This window comes from Thermobia domestica, chromosome 17 (genome assembly GCF_964235325.1).
Source record: "Thermobia domestica chromosome 17, izTheDome1.hap1.1, whole genome shotgun sequence".
Taxonomy (NCBI): domain Eukaryota; kingdom Metazoa; phylum Arthropoda; class Insecta; order Zygentoma; family Lepismatidae; genus Thermobia; species Thermobia domestica.
Window position 1 is genome coordinate 82,072,988 of NC_137470.1, and position 22,358 is coordinate 82,095,345.

The window sequence follows — 22,358 nt, forward strand, 5'->3', positions numbered from 1 at the left end:
TACAGCTGCTAGATTTTAATTAAGTTCTTTCGCATCGTTAATGACGGTAGTCTGACTGAAATTGTCCCATAGCAAGTCATCCCCACATTGATTTCGAACAAAGTTTTGCGAGACAGCGACATCATGAAATCGTCACCATATTGCATGAATCTTCAGTAATTCCTTCATGTTGATGTACCCTATGAATGTACTGTTTCTTCTTCTGTGATACAGTTGGATGGGAATTCAGAAGCTTGATTTCCAAGAAACGTACTTATACATTCACTAAATAATCCATGTGTCCTCGTTCAAGGATGATACACTGTAATGTCGTAGTCCCAATTTCGAAACATTCAATGACTAGATATTCACGTTCTGCTGCTTGAATTTCGTAGGATACCAACGTAAGGATCAGTCATCGTTTGCTGTTGGAATGACAGCACGGAGAATCATGAGTAAATAGGTTTCTCAGAATATCTGTCTTTTTAGTTGTGGTTCATATTTTAGATGTAGAATCAGCATTTGGCCTCTGAGTTTTAAAATCATTGCTTGATATTAAAGTAGAGTGATAGTAGAGAAATATTTGTAGTTATTTCAACATTACTAGAAAATAACAACAATGTTAGAATGGAGTTTTAACGTATTAATTTTTGAAATATTTTAAGAAGTATATCCATAAGTAAAACTTTAATAATCTATATTTCGACCATGTTTTCAACCAATTACAAAATAATCACAATGTATCAATGGTGTTCTATAATGACGGTTCTTCCTGTATTCTAATGTAATTTAAAGCCTCTGTACTATCGAGTCACTTAATATCAAAGTACCTTGTACTACTGTTTTTTTATTGCACAATATTTTTCCCTAGTCTCTCCATAAAACGTTTCTTCGAAAATTCTTTTATTTTCTACCTCCATTTCGGTGCTTTTCATGATTTCTTTCAGTATATACAGTAGTTTAATTATAAATTATATTATCCTTCCACTAAATTTAATGCAAGAAATACTTGTGTGAATTTTCATTTAAATATACACCAGAAAACAAGACTCAGTCATTATCTGCAAATAGAATCACAATCAAGTTTAATTACGGTAAATATTAGCTTAGTGATCTAATCTGATGGCTACTTGAATTTTCGAAACAAATCTGAGGTTCCTCAGCAAAGTTTTTAAATTTGGAAATTTTATTATACATATTAATTTCTAATTGTGTCGTAGGTCCAACAGTTTTCATTGCCAACTGACAGTTAACAATCACCTTGTAACTAACTTTAAGTTTTCCTAATTTAACGCCATCATCTGTCAGTCTTTCTAGCGCTATTATCTGCATCCTGTTTATCTGTGATATTGAGTAATTTCCTGCAAAAGCCACCCCTATACTCTTGTTACTGTAGGACACTGAGTGTTCACCAACTACATCCCACCCTCGTACTTCATATACAAGCCCATCACCTCCGATTATGAAATTGTACGGAATTTCTGTGTAATTTTTGCTCCGGTACAGGTCTTGGAGCAAAAGGAAGTCGTCAATGCAATTTTCTAGGCTCATGCATTGCTCTCCTCCAGTATCATACACGACTATATAAGGCGTAGGATGTTCTAGTTCCAGTTCCCCACCTTGTGGTTTCGCTAACCACAATTTCCTTGGAATTAGCCAACTCAATGAGTCATTACGTGTTGTAAATGGTTGTAAAACGTCAGGAAAACACTCACGTTCTCCAGGTGACCAGTGTTGCATTTTACGAATTTCAATATATAAGTACAAACCTGGACTTCCATATAAATCGTTGTTTCCTAATTGACAATGAGCTTGTAACGTAAAGTTTTGATCTACTTTCTGAATTTCTAATCCTTGTCCTATAAGCCTACGAAGACCAACTAACTGTAGTGCTGTTGGTTTATCTCGTAAATAATTTCCTGCAAATGCTATCCCAATACTTCTGCTATTAAATCCTCTTGTATGTGCGCCCACATTATCCCATCCTCTACCCTCGTAAATCCGTCCGTCGCCTCCTACCATAAAATTATAACCTATATCATTCCATTTATTTGCCTTTTGGTGTAAATTCTGAATATACCGGAACAATATCGTACAGTCTTCCAGTGAGTAGCAACCTTCAGTTGCTGTGTGACACACGATGACATACGCCGTAGGATGTTGAAGTTTTGTAACACCTTCAGGTGGATCCGCCAACCAGAGTCCACGTGTAACAAACCAATCTTCAGTAATGTTTGCAGCTGCAAATAAGAAATAAATAATTAACAACTTCGAACAATTTAGTTTAAATCAAGTTATGGTCAGTATGTTAGAAGAGAGAGAGTGCTATTACAATATTTTTTCATTTGTTTAGAAATATTTCTACAGTCCTACTTTCAAATACAACAGAGAATAACTATAATAAAACATTTTACTTTCACGTTTTAGAGAAACTTGAAAACAACAATGAAACATTCAATACAATTTTATACTATATATTAGATACACTTTTAGTATAAAAACACATTAGAATTATCAGCACTATTAACAATTGGATTTCAGCTACTTGTGAAGTGCTTCTTAGCCAGACGCAGATCTATGAATTCCTACGTTAATCATGTAATTCAAAAGCTCAAGTCTTAAAATTAAATATGGAATTTAAGAAATTAAAACAATCTAAATTAACCCCTTGCTCTGGACTTAAAACGATTAGTTTTCAAGTAATATAGTAAGGATCAAATTGGTAGATATGGTACAGTGATTTTTAACTGGATACTCTGTGACATCACAGTTTCCTACTCGCGTTCTCGGTAAACCACACACTAATAGTAAGGAGAAAGCAGCTGAAATACATTAATACAAGACAATAGTGATATGCACACAACGTGTAGTCGATGTCTTGGTAACACATCACATGTGGACTAATAAGACACTGCCAGTACTTGTTTAATTCCATTCCATATATCTCATTTCCATTCGTCCTAGTCTCAACCTGCTCTCTCTCTCTCTTTCCCCACAGCCTTCAATCGTGAAAATTCGCTTGTATACTCATGCCAAAAGTGTCTTTACATCGCTGTGGAACGTATGTGACCACGCAGTACTCCAAGGAAGGGATGGTTGCATAAGAAATTGTGATTAATTTTGAAGAATTTTAAGGTTTAAGAGTTTGAAGAAGTATAAGGAGTAAAAGCATAGATTTGAGGCATGAGTGCACGGACATCTCTGAAAAGATTCGTATTCTCAGTTTTTCAATTTATTGTCTTATATGTTAACTGCTAACAACTGCTACTAGCGCTTTTCATTCTTCAGGAATTTACTACGATATGTTCGCAGGACATTTTTCCAAGTCCTAAATGTGTGCGTGATTATTTCATTCGCCTCAGTGTCCGTATTTGAGAATGGAAACTGATTACGATGAACGTTAATATGTTTCACTGTCGTAAAGCAAGGGGCGTAATAAATGTAAATAAGGTTCTCATTATTAAATAAAACACAGAAGTATTTATTCCGTGAATACCACAATATAATACAGAAACTAAGCAACATGATAACCACTAACGCCAGCAGGATTTTTTTCCAACGGGATGAGGACAAAAAACCGATATAGAGATTTTCGATTTATTGCCCTAAGTTAAATGTCATAGCATTTTTCATTGATAGTGTATATCGTCTTAATTTTCAAAATCACCGCTGTACGCTTTTAATCAGAACATTCATTTTCAGACATCATGTAGAGAGAAGAAAAGGAAAGAGATATGACCAGTGGCGTAACTAATTTTACTGCGCATGGATCATCGATTTACTTATACCCACCCCCTGTCCCATGCCTTTCAGTTGCTGCGTCAAATATATGGTTCCATGTCAAAAGGGCCCGACAAAAGGACGAGGATAGGAAGGTCCGAGTCAAAACTGCCCCGGACAAAACAAGCCCTGCAACAAAAGTGCCCGAGTCGAAAATTAACTGCGTCAAAAGGGTTCCGCGACAAATGGGTCTGAGTCAAAACGACCCCGCGTCTAAACGTCCCGGGTCAAAACGTCGTCGCGAGAAAAGAGAACGAGTCAAAAGAGCAAAGCTTCAAAAAACCCGGGTCAAAACGGACTCTGCCTCAAAAGGGCATGGGTCGAAACGGCCCGCGTTAAATGGTTCCGAGTCAAAAGTGCCCCGCGTCAAAATGGAATGAGTCAAAAAGTCCCTGCGTCAAAAGGGCCCGGTAAATACAATTTTACAGCCAAAAAGCCTGAAATCAGGACTAGAAAGCAGGAGAAAGGAAGAGATATGACCAGTGGCGTAACTAATTTTACTACGCCCTGGATGGTTTATCATCTATTTACTCATACACACCCCATGCCCCAGACATTTCACCTGGTGAATATATAAGGTTCTATGTATATATAAGCGAGCCAAAGGATCCCGCTTCAAAAGGGCTCAGTGACAAAAGGGCCAGAGTCAAAACGAGCCCGCGTCAAAAGGGCCCGGATGATAAGAGCCACGCGACAAAATGGACCGAGTCAAAACGGTCCCGCGTCAAAAGAGCCCGGATCAGAAGGGCCTGAGTCAAAAGGACGCGTTGACAAAAGTGATCTGCGTTAAAAGCGTTCTGGTCAAGAGGACCGGAGTCAAAACTGCCCCGCGTCAAAAGGCAGTTAAATATTATTCCACAGATAAAAAGCCTGAGATCAGGAGTAGAAATGAGGAGAAAGAAAGACATATGACCAGGGGCGTAATTAATTTCAGTGCTTCCTGGATTGATCGATCAATCTGTTTACCCATACCCGCTCCCTGCCCCACGTATTTCAGCTGCTGAATACATACACATATACATTATATATATATATATATATATATATATATATATATATATAGTTCCATGTCAGAAGGGCACAGGTCAAAACGGCCCCGCGTCAAAATGGATCGACCTGAAAGTGCCCCGCATATAATGAGCCCGAAACAAAATAAACAATCGCCAAAATGGCCCGGGTCACAACGGCCCGCTTCAAAAGGGTCCGGATCATAAGGGTCACACGACAAAATGACCCTAGTCAAAACAGTCTCTCGTCAAAAGGGCCCGGATCAAAAGAACCCGGGTCAAAAGAGGTCGGCGACAAATGGGCCCGAATGAAAAGGGCCAAGCTCAAAACGGCTCGGCGTCAAATGTGTTCGGGTCGAAAATGCCCCGCATAAAATAGTCCCGAAAGAAAAAAGCCCCTCGTCAAAAGGGCCCGGTAAATACGATTTCAAGGTTGAAAGAACTGAGACCAAAAAGAATGGAAATCAGGCATGCATAAGGGAATAGTGTCCTCGTGGTAAGTTGATGTGTTTGTGCAAGAGGAGGAGAAATATCTGTAGTTATTAGTAACAAATAGGAAATTTGAATGGTGATATTAATTTTGTTTGGTAGTTAATTTTTCTGCAAGAATCGCTATCGCTTAAGTCGTTCTCCATGAAAGTTAGCTTGCACAACCGTCTTTCTAAGTATGTATTATCGTGACATAACTTAAAAAAAACTATATCTATTACTGACTTTCCCCTTAGTTCTAAAATTCCATTTCTACCTTTGGATCAAAGTATAGTGTGAAAAATATTCTGTGGAAAAGAGTAGTTTAATTTTGCTGTGAAAAGATACATGCGGATCTGTATACAGAGTAGTCAAAATTATTGGAACAGAGAAATAATAACGACCTGCGTGGACGGAGGAAAAATGTATGTTACAATTGGTATTATTGCAAAAGACTGCATTGATTTGGAGTGTGGTGACCATGGAAGCCATCTTGAATTGCGCCATATTGCATATTATACAATATTTTTAAATGTAAATGGTTATGATTTTACACTTCAACCTAGGCTTCAATAATTTCAAAAATGAAAAGGTAAACTCATTTTTGACATCATCTGTTTGAGACAGGGTGTGCTTTTTTTGACAAATGTATATAATAGAAAAAGTATTATGACAGGGCAGTGACAAAGAGACGCATGGACGGAGGAAAAGCAAATGTTACAATTTGGCAATGGTGTAGAAACTGCGCTAAATGATTTAGTGTACATCGTGGCTGCCATCTTGCATTCCGCATATTGTATACCACACAATATTTGCAAATAGAAAGAGGTATGTGTGCCACATAAATTGATGCTAGAATGTCCTTACAAACAGTAATGCAAATTGATTCAAATAGTAGAGGCTAGTAACAGTGATCATCCTGTCAGTGTGTTGTTCTGTATGGGGTTAATATGGTAAGAGTTTAAAGATAGAATTGGTAGAGAGAAATCGTATATTATCCAAATTAAAAATAAGATACTTAAAATTTCTAGAGCTTTCGTAGATAAGTTCAAAAATTTGTACGAATAGCTGTTATCTCCCGACGAATATAAATTAGACCTGCATGAATATTATGGTAGAGTAATAGTTTTTGGGGAAGTAAACACAGTGCTACTGTCAAGAACTTTAGCCTAGAGAAGAAAGTGTAATAGTTTGGGTTATTCATGTTCATCGGATGGTGGAGAGCTATTGTGTGCTGACAAGATTACGAAATGAAATGAAATGAAATGAAATTTTTGAGTTTTAAGTCCCACGGTTATGCCGGTTAGGCTAAAGGAGACGGTGATGATGAGTAATGAATGAAATGGTGGAATGAAGAAAGTGGGAGGAAACGGGAGAACCCCGAAAAAACCCACGCACACGGTGTTTGTCCACCACAAAGTTCACTGGCGGGAGCAGGGTTTGAACCCGAGATCCATAGCACCAGAGGTGAACGCTCTACCACTGAGCCACCGCGGCCCTGACAAGATTATGACAAATATATATATATATATATATATATATATATATATATATATATATATATATATATATATATATATATAAATATATATGGAGAGAGAGAGAAAGATAGAGATAAATAGATAGACAGACAGATAGATGGATATTTATTTTAACGTTCTTAGGGCAAATCTTCAGAAAAGTACAGAAAATTGGGAATGACCAGGACTTCTAATTATCAAGATATTTATTACAAACAAAGTATATATTGTAAGGAAATGGTTCATTTAGAGCTGTCCAAAAATGTATTGAACCCTACCTCAAAATACCGATTTTAACCTCACCGAGAATCTTTACAACGTAAGGTCAGTATGTACGAGTTACGGCGAAAGAAGTTTTGGAAAAAGTATTACGCGCAGCGTGGAACAATATTTCTCCACAGTATAGCAGGGAAATTGTGATAACAATGCCGAAATGCTTAAAGAAAGTTATAAATCGTCGTGTAATTGCTACTAACTGTATTAACTTGGAGGGAGACCATATTCTTTCTGCCATGCAGTCTCTACATATAACTTAGATCACGTGTGGGTCCAACAAGACAAAACGTCGCCACACTATGGACTGAACTTTCGACCATACTTACATGAAAAGTAAAACCTTTCCACAACGGTGGATTGGAAGACGAGTAAGATCGAATGGCCTGCAAGATTTCTCTATCTATCGGTCCTGGGTTACCCTCTATAGGCGTACACTATGGACAAAGTGCATCACACGAACCACACACCCTGAATGACTTATGGATCGTCTTGTGAAAGAAAGAAGTCTTCTTCGTGATATACTACAAAATACACTATCCATTTTATGAGAAAGTGGCCTATTCTCTGTCAATCGACAAATTGAAGGTAAATATAAGTAAATATCACATTTTTTCCTCTGTAATATGCAGTGTACGGGTACCCACGGGAAAAATAGTAAACCTTTCAGATGTATTTAAAATTGTAATGTCAAATGTAACACACAGTTAACAGTTAACAGTTAACAATAGGTGAAAAGTGAGTTCAAGTTGTAGTCTCAGGATACATCCTAGCCACTATTCATGTCTCACACATATCTTTTCCATTCAAAGAATGTTGTGTGATATTCAAAGTGGCGGAATCAATGTTGGCTGCCACGATATCCACATCCAAATTCAATGCAGTTTTAGCACCAACACTCACTTGTAACATTCTCTTTTCATATGCCACATTTTTAGTGGATTCTCTCCATACTTTTGTCTACTATATACAAATGTTAAACATAGCACACATACCTCGTAAGAGAATGAAGATAGATTTAAAAGACAAGTATTTTAGGAATAATCCGAAAAATGATTCAAAACATTGCCATCTTGCCCAATAATTATTTTTTGGATCTGCTGCTACCAAACTTATGAATGGACCCTAAATCCAGCTTTCGTATTTTTTTACGGAATGACAACATCGTCCTGAGTTAAGTGATGGCTTGAGTTTGACTGCATTCTATGTAATTCACCAGATATAAAAATTACATGAAAAATTTTGATTGAAATGTATTGGATCTTTTGATACAATAAGTTCATATTCTTATTTGTGAAAAGATTCTAGCCTAAATTGATGTGTGATATCTACCTCTTTTCATTCAAAAAATATTATGTGATATCCAATATCCCGGAATCCAAGTTATAGGCCATATCCCATTTACTTCAGTTTTTGCATCAATACCCACCTGCAAGATTTACTCCGTCCACGCGTATCGTTATTGCTAGTCTGTCGTAAAATTTTGACTAACCCTACATTTTTCCCACATGTGTGCCTTCTCAGGTACTCTCCACAGAATATTGTTCATCTAAGCATTTTTATACTTGTTAGGCTTTTCAGGCTATGTCTCAGGCTTTTTGACGTGTGGCCCGTTTGTCGCGCGACGCTATGATCCGGGCCCTTCTCACGTGACACTATATATACTGTATATTATATATATATATATATACACCATTTTGTGATTGTTGTAAACTAGTGCGGGTTGAATAGCGTCTCTCTGCAAGAACCCTTCTAGAAATAAGGGAATATTGACTTTTTGACGCGTCTAGGTGCAATGTTGATGCTATTGATGATCGACAAGTAAGAGATGTGAAATTCGTATTAAATTCGGTCCAGTGGTTAAGTAGTTCTGTGAAATCATATTCTCAAGCATTAATTCAGTTGACTACAACAATGAAACGGGCAGTATAATTCGTTAATATTTGAATCAAATCAGCTTGTTTCAATCTATTTTAAATTAAATTGATATAATAAGCACAATTATGTCCTATAATGACAGAAAGAAAGGTTACGAATAAAACAGAAGTTGGAGAGGAGGTTCAATATGCAACGAACATTCAAGATGCGGATGCCTCTTGTCAGAAGGAAGATCCAGGTCCTAATTTGGACACATCTAGCAAGCCAAATCAAGCGCATTGTTCATATTGCCATAAGTGTTTTCTAAGCCAACGAGGTCTAGCCATACATATTAGTAGATGCCACCGCGAATCACTCAAGAAAAATCTATCTTCTTCCAATGCGGAAAGTGCCATTACCTATATTTCAAATATATTAACACACGAAGCAATTGATGAAAACTCAACGGACTCAACAACTAAAATAGGCGAACTGTTAATATTTTTAAAGTCCCATATTCCTACACTCCGACGAGTTCCCCGAGTCGCCAGACCAGCTATGGCTCACTCCTTAAGTGAAGTTCTACAAAAGGTCACGAATACTAATAGTATTGATGCTTGGCTAGATCTTTTAATCTTCCCTTATGTGGTTCTATGTATTCCTCCATATGCCGATAAAGTTACCAACCTCACCACATGGGTGAAGCAAAGAATACGAAACTGGTCGGACAATCACCGAGAAGCTTTGTCAGCCGAATTAATTAAATTATACAAAGTGCGTGATTTCTCAAAATCCACATCATTCCACAGCAAGAACATTGAAAATAAACTATCGGACGGTGATGTTAGAGGAGCAGTAAGACTATTAACCTCCGAAGACTCGATAGCAACTCCTGATAATTCATTGTTAGAAGCACTCAGAGCAAAACATCCAGCTCACTTACATTTATTAGCCATCCCTGAACCTCCAGAGGCATCAGCATCTGCAACTAAAGTATCATCAACTGAATTATTGAAAGCAATTAAATCTTTTCCTTCTGGATCCGCCGGTGGAATGGATAGCCTCAGAACTTCAATTCTAAAATATTTAGTTCTATCGCACGATTATGAATCTAGAGACCAGCTTATCAACGTTATCAGAGAACTCTTACACCTCATTATATCGGGAAATGTACCTACAATATTGAGACCGATATTCTTCGGTGCGTCGTTACTTGCCCTTAAGAAAAAAAGCGGAGGCATTCGGCCAATAGCCGTGGGCAATATTTGGAGACGATTGTCGGCCAAAATAATCTGCTACAAGATGCGCGAATCACTTATCGACATACTATATCCACACCAACTAGGAGTCTGTGTCCCATTTGGGGCGGAAGCAGCAGTACATGCAGCCCGCACATATTATTCTACTTAGCACACTCAAGTGAAAGCACTTTTAAAAATTGATTTCAGAAATGCCTTCAATGAATTAAATCGAGATTCCATGTTGCTATCTGCTAAAAAGAATTTTCCAGCATATTTTTCGTACATCTCTCAATGCTATTCTCAACCAAGCAACCTATATATGGGAGATAACACTATTCTATCACAGCAAGGTGTTCAACAAGGTGATCCGTTAGGTCCAGCATTCTTTGCTATGACTCTCCAACCAATTGTTAATAATATAAACGCAGAGCTGAATGTCTGGTATTTGGATGATGGAACAATAGCTGGAAATACAGACGTAATACTACAAACATTAGACAACATTCGAACACATGCATCATGAATTGGCTTATCGCTACATTGCTCCAAATGCGAAGTACGATTCCTCGGTGCTACAGAAGAACAAATTAAGAACCTCTATGATATCTTTAATAAATCAGCACCTGGTATTCAGCTCCTTACACCAAGTAATGCAGAGCTTTTATGTTCAGCTATCTCAACAGAGGCACGGAGCAAAATGTTACTAGACAAAACCTCCAAAGTAGAATTTTTTACCACGACTTTCCAAGCTTTCAGCCCATTCTGCTGTTTATCTGTTAAGGGCTTCATTTGGAATGCCGAGATTATTTTATTTCCTCCGATGCTCTCCATCTTGGAAGGAAGATGCCCTATTGGAAAAGTACAGATGGTGATCAGAAAATGGAAACATCTGAACGAAATTGCAACTTACCTGATTAATATGGTGTCGGGCCACCTTTCGCCTTCAGAACAGCCTTGATGCGACGTGGGATGGAGGCATAGAGGTCGTGAATGGTAGCAAGTGGAATTTTACACCATTCCTCGTGCAGGGCATCGGCCAGTTCTGTGAGAGAGGATGGAAGTGGAAATCGTAGCCGGAGTCGTGTTTCCAAGACGGACGACAGATGTTCAATTATGTTGAAATCTGGGGATTGGGCGGGCCAGGGGAGGTGTTGTACTTCATCCCGATGTTCCTCAAACCACGCTGCAACAACGCCAGCTGTGTAAATGGGTGCATTATCATCCTGAAAGATGGCGTCATTGTCAGGGAACAACATCCGGACCATAGGATGCAAGTGGTCTCCTAAAATTGCGACATAATCGTTGGCAGTGACTCGTCCGCTAAGTGTGACCACAGGACCCAATGAAAACTATGATATGGCGGCCCACAGCATCACCGAGCCGCCACCATGGTTCACAGTTGGGCGGATACACTGCAGATCATAAGCTTCTTTGGGCGTTCTCCACACATAAACACGCCCCGTGGTTGGAATAGGTTGAAGGATGACTCATCCGGCCATATCACACGTTTCCAGTCCTCAACGGTCCTAATTGCATGATCGCAGCAGCATTTGCGGCCTGCGAAAGCGTTATGGTCCCTGATGAGCGGTTTGGCCCGTGCAACACGACTCCGTAAGTACATGTCATGTAATTCGCGGAGCACTGTGATTGTCGAAATAGGGTGGGGGAGGTGCTGATTGAGTTCCTCCGTCACTTGCTCCGCAGTGGCACGACGGCTCTGCGTAACAATGCGCTTTAATACCCGGCGTGACCTGTCACTCATGATTTTCTTCCGCCCACTGTTCCGCTTCTCTGATGTGGTTTTCCCGTGTGTTGTGGAGGCCGTCATCACCTTCGATACTGTCCCACGCGACACACCTAACACAGTAGCCACTGCCGTCACACTCACTCCACATAACCGCGCACCAACAATTTGCTCTCTTTGAAAATCTGAGAGGTCTCTCATTTTACACTACCTCCGTCTGCTGCAGCCACTGGACACTGCTGTTTCAATGCGCCTGACGTAGTATGGAGACCGACCTAACACACCACCACCAGCGGTCCGGCGCTGCGGGCGCAACGACACCACTGCCAACTCATACATCTGACGTGTTGCCAACTACAGGTGTTTCCATTTTTCTGATCACCATCTGTATGACGATACTCTTAAAGCTGGTCTGGAATCCATCCTCAATTGTTCTCTTAATAACAACTCTTGGATACAAGCTTCTTTACCAGTCAAAAATGGAGGCCTTGAAATCCGTCGCGCCACAGATATGGCTATTGAGTCTTTTTTAGCGTCTTTCTACGGTGCAAGTCAAATAGTTAGTTCACTTCTTCAATGGGATAACGACGAAATCAACAATCCAGATGTGATGGACTGCATAGCTAAATGGACAAATTTAGTTGGGTTAGACCCTCCGACTCTCGAAAATCGTAACAATCAGTCGGCTTTGGACGAGCCCATCGTTAATTGCCATGCAGCTTCTTTATTACAGACTACAAAAAACATCGAAGATAAAGCCAGACTTTTAGCGGTAATGTCCCCAGAAAACGGAGCATGGCTTCAAGCTCTACCATCACCATCTCTGGGCCTACACCTATCCAATGAGAGCTTCCGAGTATCAGTTGCACTACGGTTGGGAGCAGATATATGTGAACCACACCACTGCCCCATTTGTAACACCTTTGTAGATAGAAAAGGATTACATGGTTTGTCGTGCAAAAGCAGCGCAGGCAGACACCCACGTCATTCAAGTGTAAATGATATAATATTAAGAGCATTAATATCAGCAGGGATCCCAGCAGTGAGGGAACCGATTGGATGCAGCCGATCTGACGGAAAAAGACCCGATGGTATGACATTAGTACCTTGGAAGAAAGGAAAGGTATTGATTTGGGACTTCACATGTTCAGACACCTATGCCCCCTCCAACCTACAATATGCCTCAGTACAAGCTGGACTCGTAGCTGCTCGAAGAGCGAAAGAAAAAAGAATAAATATAGCAATCTACTCGATATCTATTGCTTTGTCGCAATAGCAATTGAGTCTAGCGGTTCTTGGGAAGAAGGAGGCCTCAAATTTATAAATGAAATCGGCCACCGTCTATCAATTAAATCAGGAGATAATCGAGCAAAAAGTTTCCTGATTCAACGCATAAGCATAGCCATTCAACGTGGGAACGTGTCGGCTATAATGGGAACGTTACCCACTAGTAAAGAGCTAGAAGAAGTCTTTCTTCTGTAATTGCGGAGAAGGGAGGTTAGGAGTAAAAACAGACATCGTTGGTGCATCAATTTATGTAGCAACTGAGCAAGGAGTATAGAGAGACAGCTCACAGTCAATAAGTTTATATATATAAAAAAAACGGCATGACTGCTGTACCGTACGTCAAGACAGTGACATAACATGACAGGTTGGAGCCTTTGAAAGCAGAAGACTTAGTATTACCTGCCGAACGTCATGGGAACAAAGTACCGAAGAATAGATATTTACTGTTTCGTTTGAAATTTTCATTATAACAGTTTTTTTAATAATCATTGTTATTTTACAATTCTTATGTAATTACTTATGGTTGTATCTAATAAATCATACTATATATATATATATATATATATATATATATATATATATATATATATATATATATATATTATCTACTAACAGTATACAAAGTTATTTTTCTAAAGAAACCTAAAGTTTTTACTAATCTCTTTCCTAAGTTATCTCTATATATTCTATACGAATTACGTTAACAGGAAATTAAAAATGGTTTACTGTACTTAATTCAATTTAATAAAAATGGTAATGATAAAATGAAATAATGCAATAATAAAAAGGTGGTAGTTTCCATGGTAATCTTGGATTCTCTCGTGTTGAACAACATGGCTTTCCTCAATGCTGCCTCCAGAAGGGCGGAGATAAATACGTATTATGAAGCACACTGCAGTACACATTTTTAGTTAGTGAACCAAATATCGAAAAATGTGTCAAACTTATTTTCCAGACCTTCGCCTCCCTCAAACATCCCTGAATCTGCTCCCAGTATCGGCTGTTGCTAATTAAGACGGTTTCTAACCCTTGGAGCGCGCTAAATTTCTTCCTATCAAAAACCATGTAAAATTTCGTCATAATTATTTCAGGAACTATATTGTAATTTTGGATGAGTATCTCAATAGTCAATCGCAAGAAAATAACTAGTTAGTCTTATAAATGTCCCATTACGTTTGGCAGTTGATGTTGAACGATTTAATTTGACAATCATGCAATGAACTCGTCGCTTCTAGCCCAAGTATCTTTTGTTACATTCATTGTAACTTAAGAAACGTGTCAAAGCTATGTGTACACTATATACTACTCAACACTTTTTCTTCCATGTTTTATGTTGTAGAATTCACCCACACCAGCTATAGCTGTGGATTTTGCTTCCACAAATGTGGCTGCTAAAGCAATCGACTGAAAAGAGTTAGTATTTCTTTCATAAAACAACCTAATTGAATTTTTTAGTTGTTCTTTACTGTGCGTTATTCGGAGGTATGAATTTGAAATACTAACAATTCCTTTTGGAGACATTCTGTCGTTTTCTCTGCTGTTCCCAATCCATCGAAGAATGAGTCATACTCTTGACTTCCGATGTTTATTTTTTTCTTTTTAACATTATTTATTATTCTAAACGATTGTGCTGGTTATTTTTAGAGTGCGCGGACAAGTTTTGTTAAATCAGTATTGTTTCTATAAGTCTCCAAGTTTCGAGCGAAAGAAAACTAGGTGTGTGCCATCGATTTTCGTGCATATTGTTTACGTAAATACTAACTCATATTTGACAACATAAGCGATGTAGAAGGTTCGAAGGTAAGAAAACGAGAAACATGTTACTCTCGGCTTCCGGAAAAACGATCCTGTTAGGTATAAGTTCTCAAAAAGTACTGGAATAATGGACGAGACTTTGAAATGCACACATAAACAAAACGAAAGACTGCTTCTTTCAAGTAGGAGGGAGGCTGACAGGCAGGAAAAAACATCCTACATTTGTGTCTAATATACGGTTTTCGGGATCACTGACATAAATACTAATATTCCAGATGTGGTTTATGACCAAGGTAGGCCCCATTTGCGAGCGGTTCAGAGGAGAGAACCAGTGAAGATTTCCAAACAGTTCCTTTGACGTAAGTTTGAATACACTGAGAGCGAAAAGTGGTAATGCACAAATACTTGTATCACATCCGGACCAATCAGAGATATCATTTCTGGGGAACTTTTGTTGTTCCATGGAGGATTCCATCCCATCTCGCATAATTCCACCTTGCATAACGATTTATCAGCCATTGATGTCTGTAAGATTAAAACGTCAGCCATTTTACGCGAGATAGGAATTCAAATTATGCCTAATCCCATCTCTCCTAAAATGGCAGTAAGATGCAAGAAGGAATTTCTGCACTAAAGAGGGAATTCCTCTGCTAGCATTTTAACAAGATATTTCAATCGGCATTGGCAATCTCTGATAGTAGAATGAAGATAGAGATATCACTAATGGCAATGTGGTTAGCGTACGCGACTTTGGCATAGGAGACTCGGCTCCGATTCTCAGCGGGAGCACAAGCGGTCCGGATCTCACGTTAATCCGTAGCTCCATATCTCATACAACTTTGCTACCGAAGGGATGCTAACCTCAAATCCGATCCAATAATAGAGACATATAATAGATGGAAGCTAATTTTTAGAAAGCAACTCATGAAATGGGAATGCAGGAGAAAACAGGATAATCCCGAGAAAACCCACCGGTACCCGTATCCGTATTCGTATCCGTATGGTTTATTGTTTGGATGGAACCAGGTCCATCCCGCATCAGAAGTAACCGCTCTATCACTAAGTCACCGTGCCCCTACTTTAGAGGAAACAGCATGATTCGGACAGATGTATCGCTCTAGTGAATATTGTGCGTGATAAAACAACATACAAGAAGCACAAATGATCAGAATGTGGAATTCGTAGTTTCCTTCGTTCTGAAACGGAAAGTAAGTTTTGTAAGTTAGTGATTCTTAACTGGTTGCACGCCTCTCTCAGGGATTGGGGGCGGTAACTCAGTGGTAAACAGCTTGACTATGGTACATGGGATCCCTGGTTCGATCTCCAGACAAGTAATTTTGTGTTCGACACCATCGTATCTTGTGTGGGTTTTCTCGAGATACTCCAATTTCCTTCCATATTCTCATTCCACCATATATTCCATCATCATTCACTTGCCTTAATAATTGTCTTCCTTAGCTTAAAGACCATAATTGTGGATCATTAAATTGAATTATTTTATATCATGTTTCAGGGGTTGCTTACATTTTGTCGATGGGTTACCATTAGGAGATGTTGTAATGTTGTTCTATTATCTGTAAGGAAGAAGGAGTCTATGGGTCTCAATTTTCGAAAGGATGAGAATTACAGTTGTAGGTTGATTGTAAGAAATATTTGATAAGATCTAGACATTAATATGTGAGGAGATGTTTTTGAACACTCTTCATGTTAGCATATTTCACACTACGAGTTAGCAGGTGTTTCCAGGTGATTTCTTCAATACCTACGCAGTCAATACTAGTGAACTAAATTGCAAAGATTTCTTCACTAAGTCAATAAGTATTTCTAAACCTGTGAAAAGTATTTTAAATTCGAATAAATTTAAACAGAAACTAACTGCAGTATACTTAAGTGACGACGCCAGTTTTAATTAATTAGGTGGGAGTAAGCGGAAGGACAGAAAAACCAAGAGACAGCAAAGTTTTGTATACAAAAAAGGTAATTTTATATTACTTCACTTATATCGTAATACAATTTTTCTGCAAGGGGAGTGGGACGGACGCTCGTTCTCCTATACCTCTCTGGTGTTGTCACTGATTCTTGAATTTCCCACAATTCGGGGTATCACAAACGTGTTAGGGCATTGAAAGTGGAAGGGCATCGGGAACGAAACGTGTGTATGAAACTACCACTAGAAGAACTTATAAGGTAACATATTGTATGTAATAAAGTTAGAAGTTCGTATGACAGTAAATTCAATAGTGAAATACAAAGTGTGAGTTGTGAATGTATATCCTAACATTATATATATATATATATATATATATATATATATATATATATATATATATATATATATATATATATATATATATATATATAACCATAATATGTTATGAGAAGTTAAACTCCGAAACTCCTCTTGCATAATCCTAAGTGGAAAAACAAAAAAAGAAAGAAAAAAGAAATAGGGCAATTATGGTGGGACAGCTTTGCGCATTATGTAATAATTACGAACATTCATATATATGGAATCTGTCAAAGTATTATCTAATTGTGAAGTTTTTTTGTTTCTTTTTAGTCCTACACACAATTCGATTGTAATTATTTGGTGCTGTCTGTGGTAATTGTTAAGAGTGTTGGTTACATAATGTAATTTTTATCGACTTAAGCCACAATCTTACTAATGTCCGCCATAAGCACTGATATTTATATGTAAGTTATCTTAGTACTAACTGTTGGTCTAATGACTGCACATGAGCCTTTTCTTTATGAGATCTTGGGTTTGAATTTCACTTTGAACTGTAGATCTAGCATCTACGTCTCATATATTCTCGGTTCTCAAGAAGAAAGCTAGAATTGACGTTTTGTTTGATTTGGTTTCGTCTCCCTCCCAATTACATACGGTTGATCTCAAAACACAATTTGTAGCACATTCCGGAATTACCATGAAGCAGCATAAAAGTTAGCAGATTATTTATTTTGAATCGAGATCAGAAACTACTTTACGAGACAAGAGGAGACGAGAAAAATGATTCTTCTAGATAATCGAGACGAAAAAGAAATAATTCTTCGGAAACCGAGACGAGACGAGAATCCTACAGAAACTGACGAGACGAGAAATTCATGTCTCATCTTTCTCGTGGAGAACACTACTGTAATGGGATTGGTCTTCACATCAGATGTGATGGCTGTACTACTGAGCCATTAATCATCATCTTCCTTAGTGACACGGAAGACATGACTTAATTACCGGTACGTTTGCGTAGTATTGCTAACGGCACAAGACGAGAGGTAAAGTTTTCTGCTGTCGTCTCTTAAATTAATTGTTGGATTCCCGTCTCGTTATGATTCTCGAATAATTATTTCTCTTCTTTTTTATAAATTTATGCCTTGCATTTCTTATTAATTTTATGTAGAAATTATGAGAATGCTTCTTAGTCACGAGAGGTCCACTAAGTGTGTAATATCAAATTAAATTTTATTATCAAATCAAGTTAAATCATACTATTTATTATTGAAGTAGATTACTTACTTATCTTAAAATGTTGATAAATACTCTTCATTCTGTTCGTACAACCATTGTAACAATTAATGAATTTTTACTATGAATCATATGATTCTTCAAAACAATGAGATCTAAGACTTCAGTGAACTACTGTTCCCCACGAGACTTGACAAATATTTTGTCTCGAAAACGATACAAGAATTGTCCTTTCTCGTCTAAAGTTGGACATACACAGTAGTATTATGGGTTTAGCGGTAAAAGAGACCGCACTAGCGGTAAGTTACGTAATTGTACTGTTTTCCGAGATGTTAACGTGGTATAGAAAGTGCCGTGTTGTTAAGAGGTACATTGTTGAAAAGTTGGTCTTGATTTCTAAAATATGAATGACATTTGGGATGTGAATAACTCTTGACGTCGGTAGGAGCGTGGTCCATGGCTTGACATGGGTTCAAGAAGTGTGCGTCTGTGTAGGTACCTCCTATAATTCATGGATGGCTAGAATGGTTCCCACAAGAACCCTGGCATTTTTTGATCCCTCATAATAAAAAGCTCGTTGTTCCCTGACTGTCCAGGTTCGATTTAGGTACTATATGAAAATTAGTTGTTAAAACTTGATTCTTATGATCTCTTTAGCCCTGGGTCCCCAAATGTGAAAAATAACCCCTGTAGCCCTGGTTCCCTAAATGTAAAAAATGACCCCTGGAGGAGAAGAGGAAGATAATGGTCCCTGCCCTCCGCAAATGGTTACCAATGTTTAAATTCTGAACACTGTGTGAGCGTACTAAAAAGGTCCTTGCTAAAGCTCTTGTAGAGGACCCCTGCTTATGTATTGATAATTGGAATCGAGCCCGGAACTCTAACGCCAAAGACGCGCACAGTAAGTGTTCAAAAATGGAGGAGATTGGAAGGGAGAAAAAGTGTATGAACTTGTATTTTAACTCCCACGTAATTCTAATGGATTGTTTCCATATGAAGCTCAGAGGAATTGTATTCCGAAAAGACTAAATTGTGTGAGCGTACTGAAATGGGGATTGAACCAGGGATTTCCCCACGTCAAAGGCGTGCACAGTAAGCGCTTACCCATGTAAGAGATTGGATATTTATTTACTCAAATACTCTATGAGTGTGATCGTACAAAAATGTGTTAACTTGTGAGGCGCGGTAGAGAAAGAGAATCCAACGGGAATCCAATACGTGGTATTGAAGGAAGAAACATTTCTTTATTCATTCATTTTTTCTTATGCTTGATGCTGGTTCATATACTGTATACAGAGCATGGTCTCCGCACGTCCTTTGTGGCCGTACTCATAAGACTAACTAAGATTTTCGCGGGCTTTTGTAACCCGGATGGATGGAAGTGAAAGTTGGTGGTGTAGGGTAATGAACTTAATGCTATATGACATCACAGAATACCGACAACGTAAGAGCAAAGAAGTTTTGCGCCACGGTGGGTAGCCATGAGATAATACCAGTGGGGAATAAAAAGAAGTTTAAAATCACAGATTACCGACAGCGTTTATAGCAAAGAAATTTCGCGTCGCTGTGGGTAGCCATGAGAGAATAACGGCGAGGAATAAAAAGAAGTTTAACGTCACAGAATACCGACAACGTAATAGAAAAGAACTTTGGCGCCGTGGTGGGTAGCCATGAGAGAATACCAGCAACGAATAAAAACAAGTTTGAAGTCTTAGAATACCAACGACGCAGTAGCAAAGAAGTTTGGCGCCGAGATGAGTAGACATTAGAGAATACTCGTGAGGGAATAAAAAGCAAGTTTAGCATCACATAATACCAACGGGGAATAGAAAAGAAATTTGACGTTGCATTGGGCAGACATCAGAGAATACTAACTTGGAATAGAAAATTAGTTTTATATTGTAAAAGAATTTGTTAATAGAGTATTACTTGTAAATAACTTATTTGTACTTGAATAACATTACTGTTGGAATAAAATAGCATAGAAATCTGGTTTTGAACATATCTAAACCATTTATTTCCATATTGTGTACAATTAAGTGAACACATGAATAACATTTTTGATGAAATGTTGTTGTTGAAAGTAGATGTGAGTGAACAGTATATGATATGATTACCTGAATTCCATTAATGAAGGAATGTTCTTGTAATAGAAAACCATGAATTTCTTCGTTGTTGTTGAAAGTAGATGTGAATGAACAGTATATGACATGATTACCTGAATTACATTAATAACATGAATTTCTTTTTGAGAAGATGTGAATGATCAGAACATGAATCAAAATATTATTATTGATGGTATGTTGTTGTTTTCAGAGAACAAGGGAATGCCCTTGATCACGTGAGTAACATATGATGACATGATATATGATTTTCTTTATACCCTATAGTTATGAAAATTATATAAAGAATTGAGAAAGTGAAACTTGCTTGTTTCGAAAAATATTTTAAATACAGTAATAGGGAACCGTTTGAAAAAGACGTTTTTAAAGTATCACGTGCTATGACGTCGTTGGTAAAAATTTTCTTTATAAATGGGCTTTGAAGAGAAGGTGAGCATAGAATCGTCATGGAGTCTTTCAGTCAAAGAAAACGCGAAATAGCAGTTTGCGCTGACATTGATTGGGATTCTCCGTTAGACTTTGTCGAATCTCCGAAGAAGAAAAAGTTTAAACCTTTAAGAGAATCTCCAAATTTGTTCATAGAGGAGAATACCTGCAAGTTTTCGCCAGCTTCACCAGATGTCGTTATAGATACAAATATTATAGATTTAAGACCATAACCAGTATTAATCCCAACATCACCAGTAGGATCACCAGGAGCATTATTATCACTATCACCATCATTATTATCGGTAGATGGTCCAGTTGAAACAGTGGTTCAACTTGAAGATTCGGCAAATACAGTGGTTATAGTTGAATATCCTGCAAAGACAGTGCTTGCAGTTGAAGGTCCACTAGCACCAGTGAAAATTCTCACAGTGAAATGGGACTTTGTGCAAAGAGCGGTATCTCCAGACCTATTTAGTGAAGGAGAGGAAGAAGAAATTCTTCGACTATTTGACGAATTAGACGAATGTAAGCCAGACTCTCCCTCACAAAGTATTTGTGTAAACAATTCACGAAGTGAATCACCACTTGATTTACGTATGCACTAACGAAGTGAATCAGCACTTGGTTTACGTGAAACTGTTACACTCACGAAGTGAATGATCGCTTGATTTACGTATATAATCTCGATGTGAATCACCATTGTTATTACACTGTGAATGCAAGTGAGATCTCGTGCATAAAAATTGTGTTAAACACAGTATTGTTAAGTGGAAACCAAAAGACGTTTTACCCGGTCCCGTGTGTAGCTTAAATCATTGCAACATATTTACACACAAATGTTTATTTCTAAATCAATACACACTTGAAACAGAAATGTGGTGTATCATGGGTAAAGACAGTGTGAGAAACGTAATGTACGAAACATATGTAGAATGTCATTTCAATAAGAAAATCAGGACATTTTTAACATTGAATATTACAATTTATTGAGAAACCCTGATTATTTGAGAGATTTAGTTGGCATCCTATTAGTAAAGGACAAAACTTATTGATTTATAATTTCCGATTTCATATGTAGCTTATGTTTGGTTTTTATCTTTATATGTATATATTATATTGATTATTATAATTATTTTACGTTTGTTTACCTGTTTCGTTTTATATATAAGTTCATTTTTGACTTTTGTTAAATAAAAAAAAAACATTCCTGAATAAAAGGTAACATTTGGTATAAGAATTATATTTACAAGGTGAAAACTAATATATATAAATTTATTTTTTATACTTTTAAAATTATGGTACACGATTCTATTCATTCCTTTCTACAAGTTTGATATTTTTATGATTGTTTTTATTATCTTGAAAATTTTTAATACTACTTTGAATTATTGAAAAGTATGGTGAATACTCTTTTTACTACTACAATGAATTA

General features: G+C 37.7%; 1 protein-coding gene across 2 annotated transcripts in view; it reads right to left on the bottom strand.

Annotated features, from left to right (window-relative positions):
* Nucleotides 1–659: 659 nt before the first annotated feature.
* Nucleotides 660–22,358, bottom strand: part of LOC145673789 (peptidoglycan-recognition protein LF-like) — a 272,615-nt gene continuing 250,916 nt past the window's right edge. For both annotated transcript variants that reach the window (XM_081743549.1, XM_081743548.1), the window contains one exon: nt 660–2,219. In XM_081743549.1, coding sequence (XP_081599675.1) covers nt 1,081–2,219 — 1,139 coding nt within the window. In that variant the 3' untranslated portion in view covers nt 660–1,080. The remainder of the gene's footprint in view (nt 2,220–22,358) is intronic.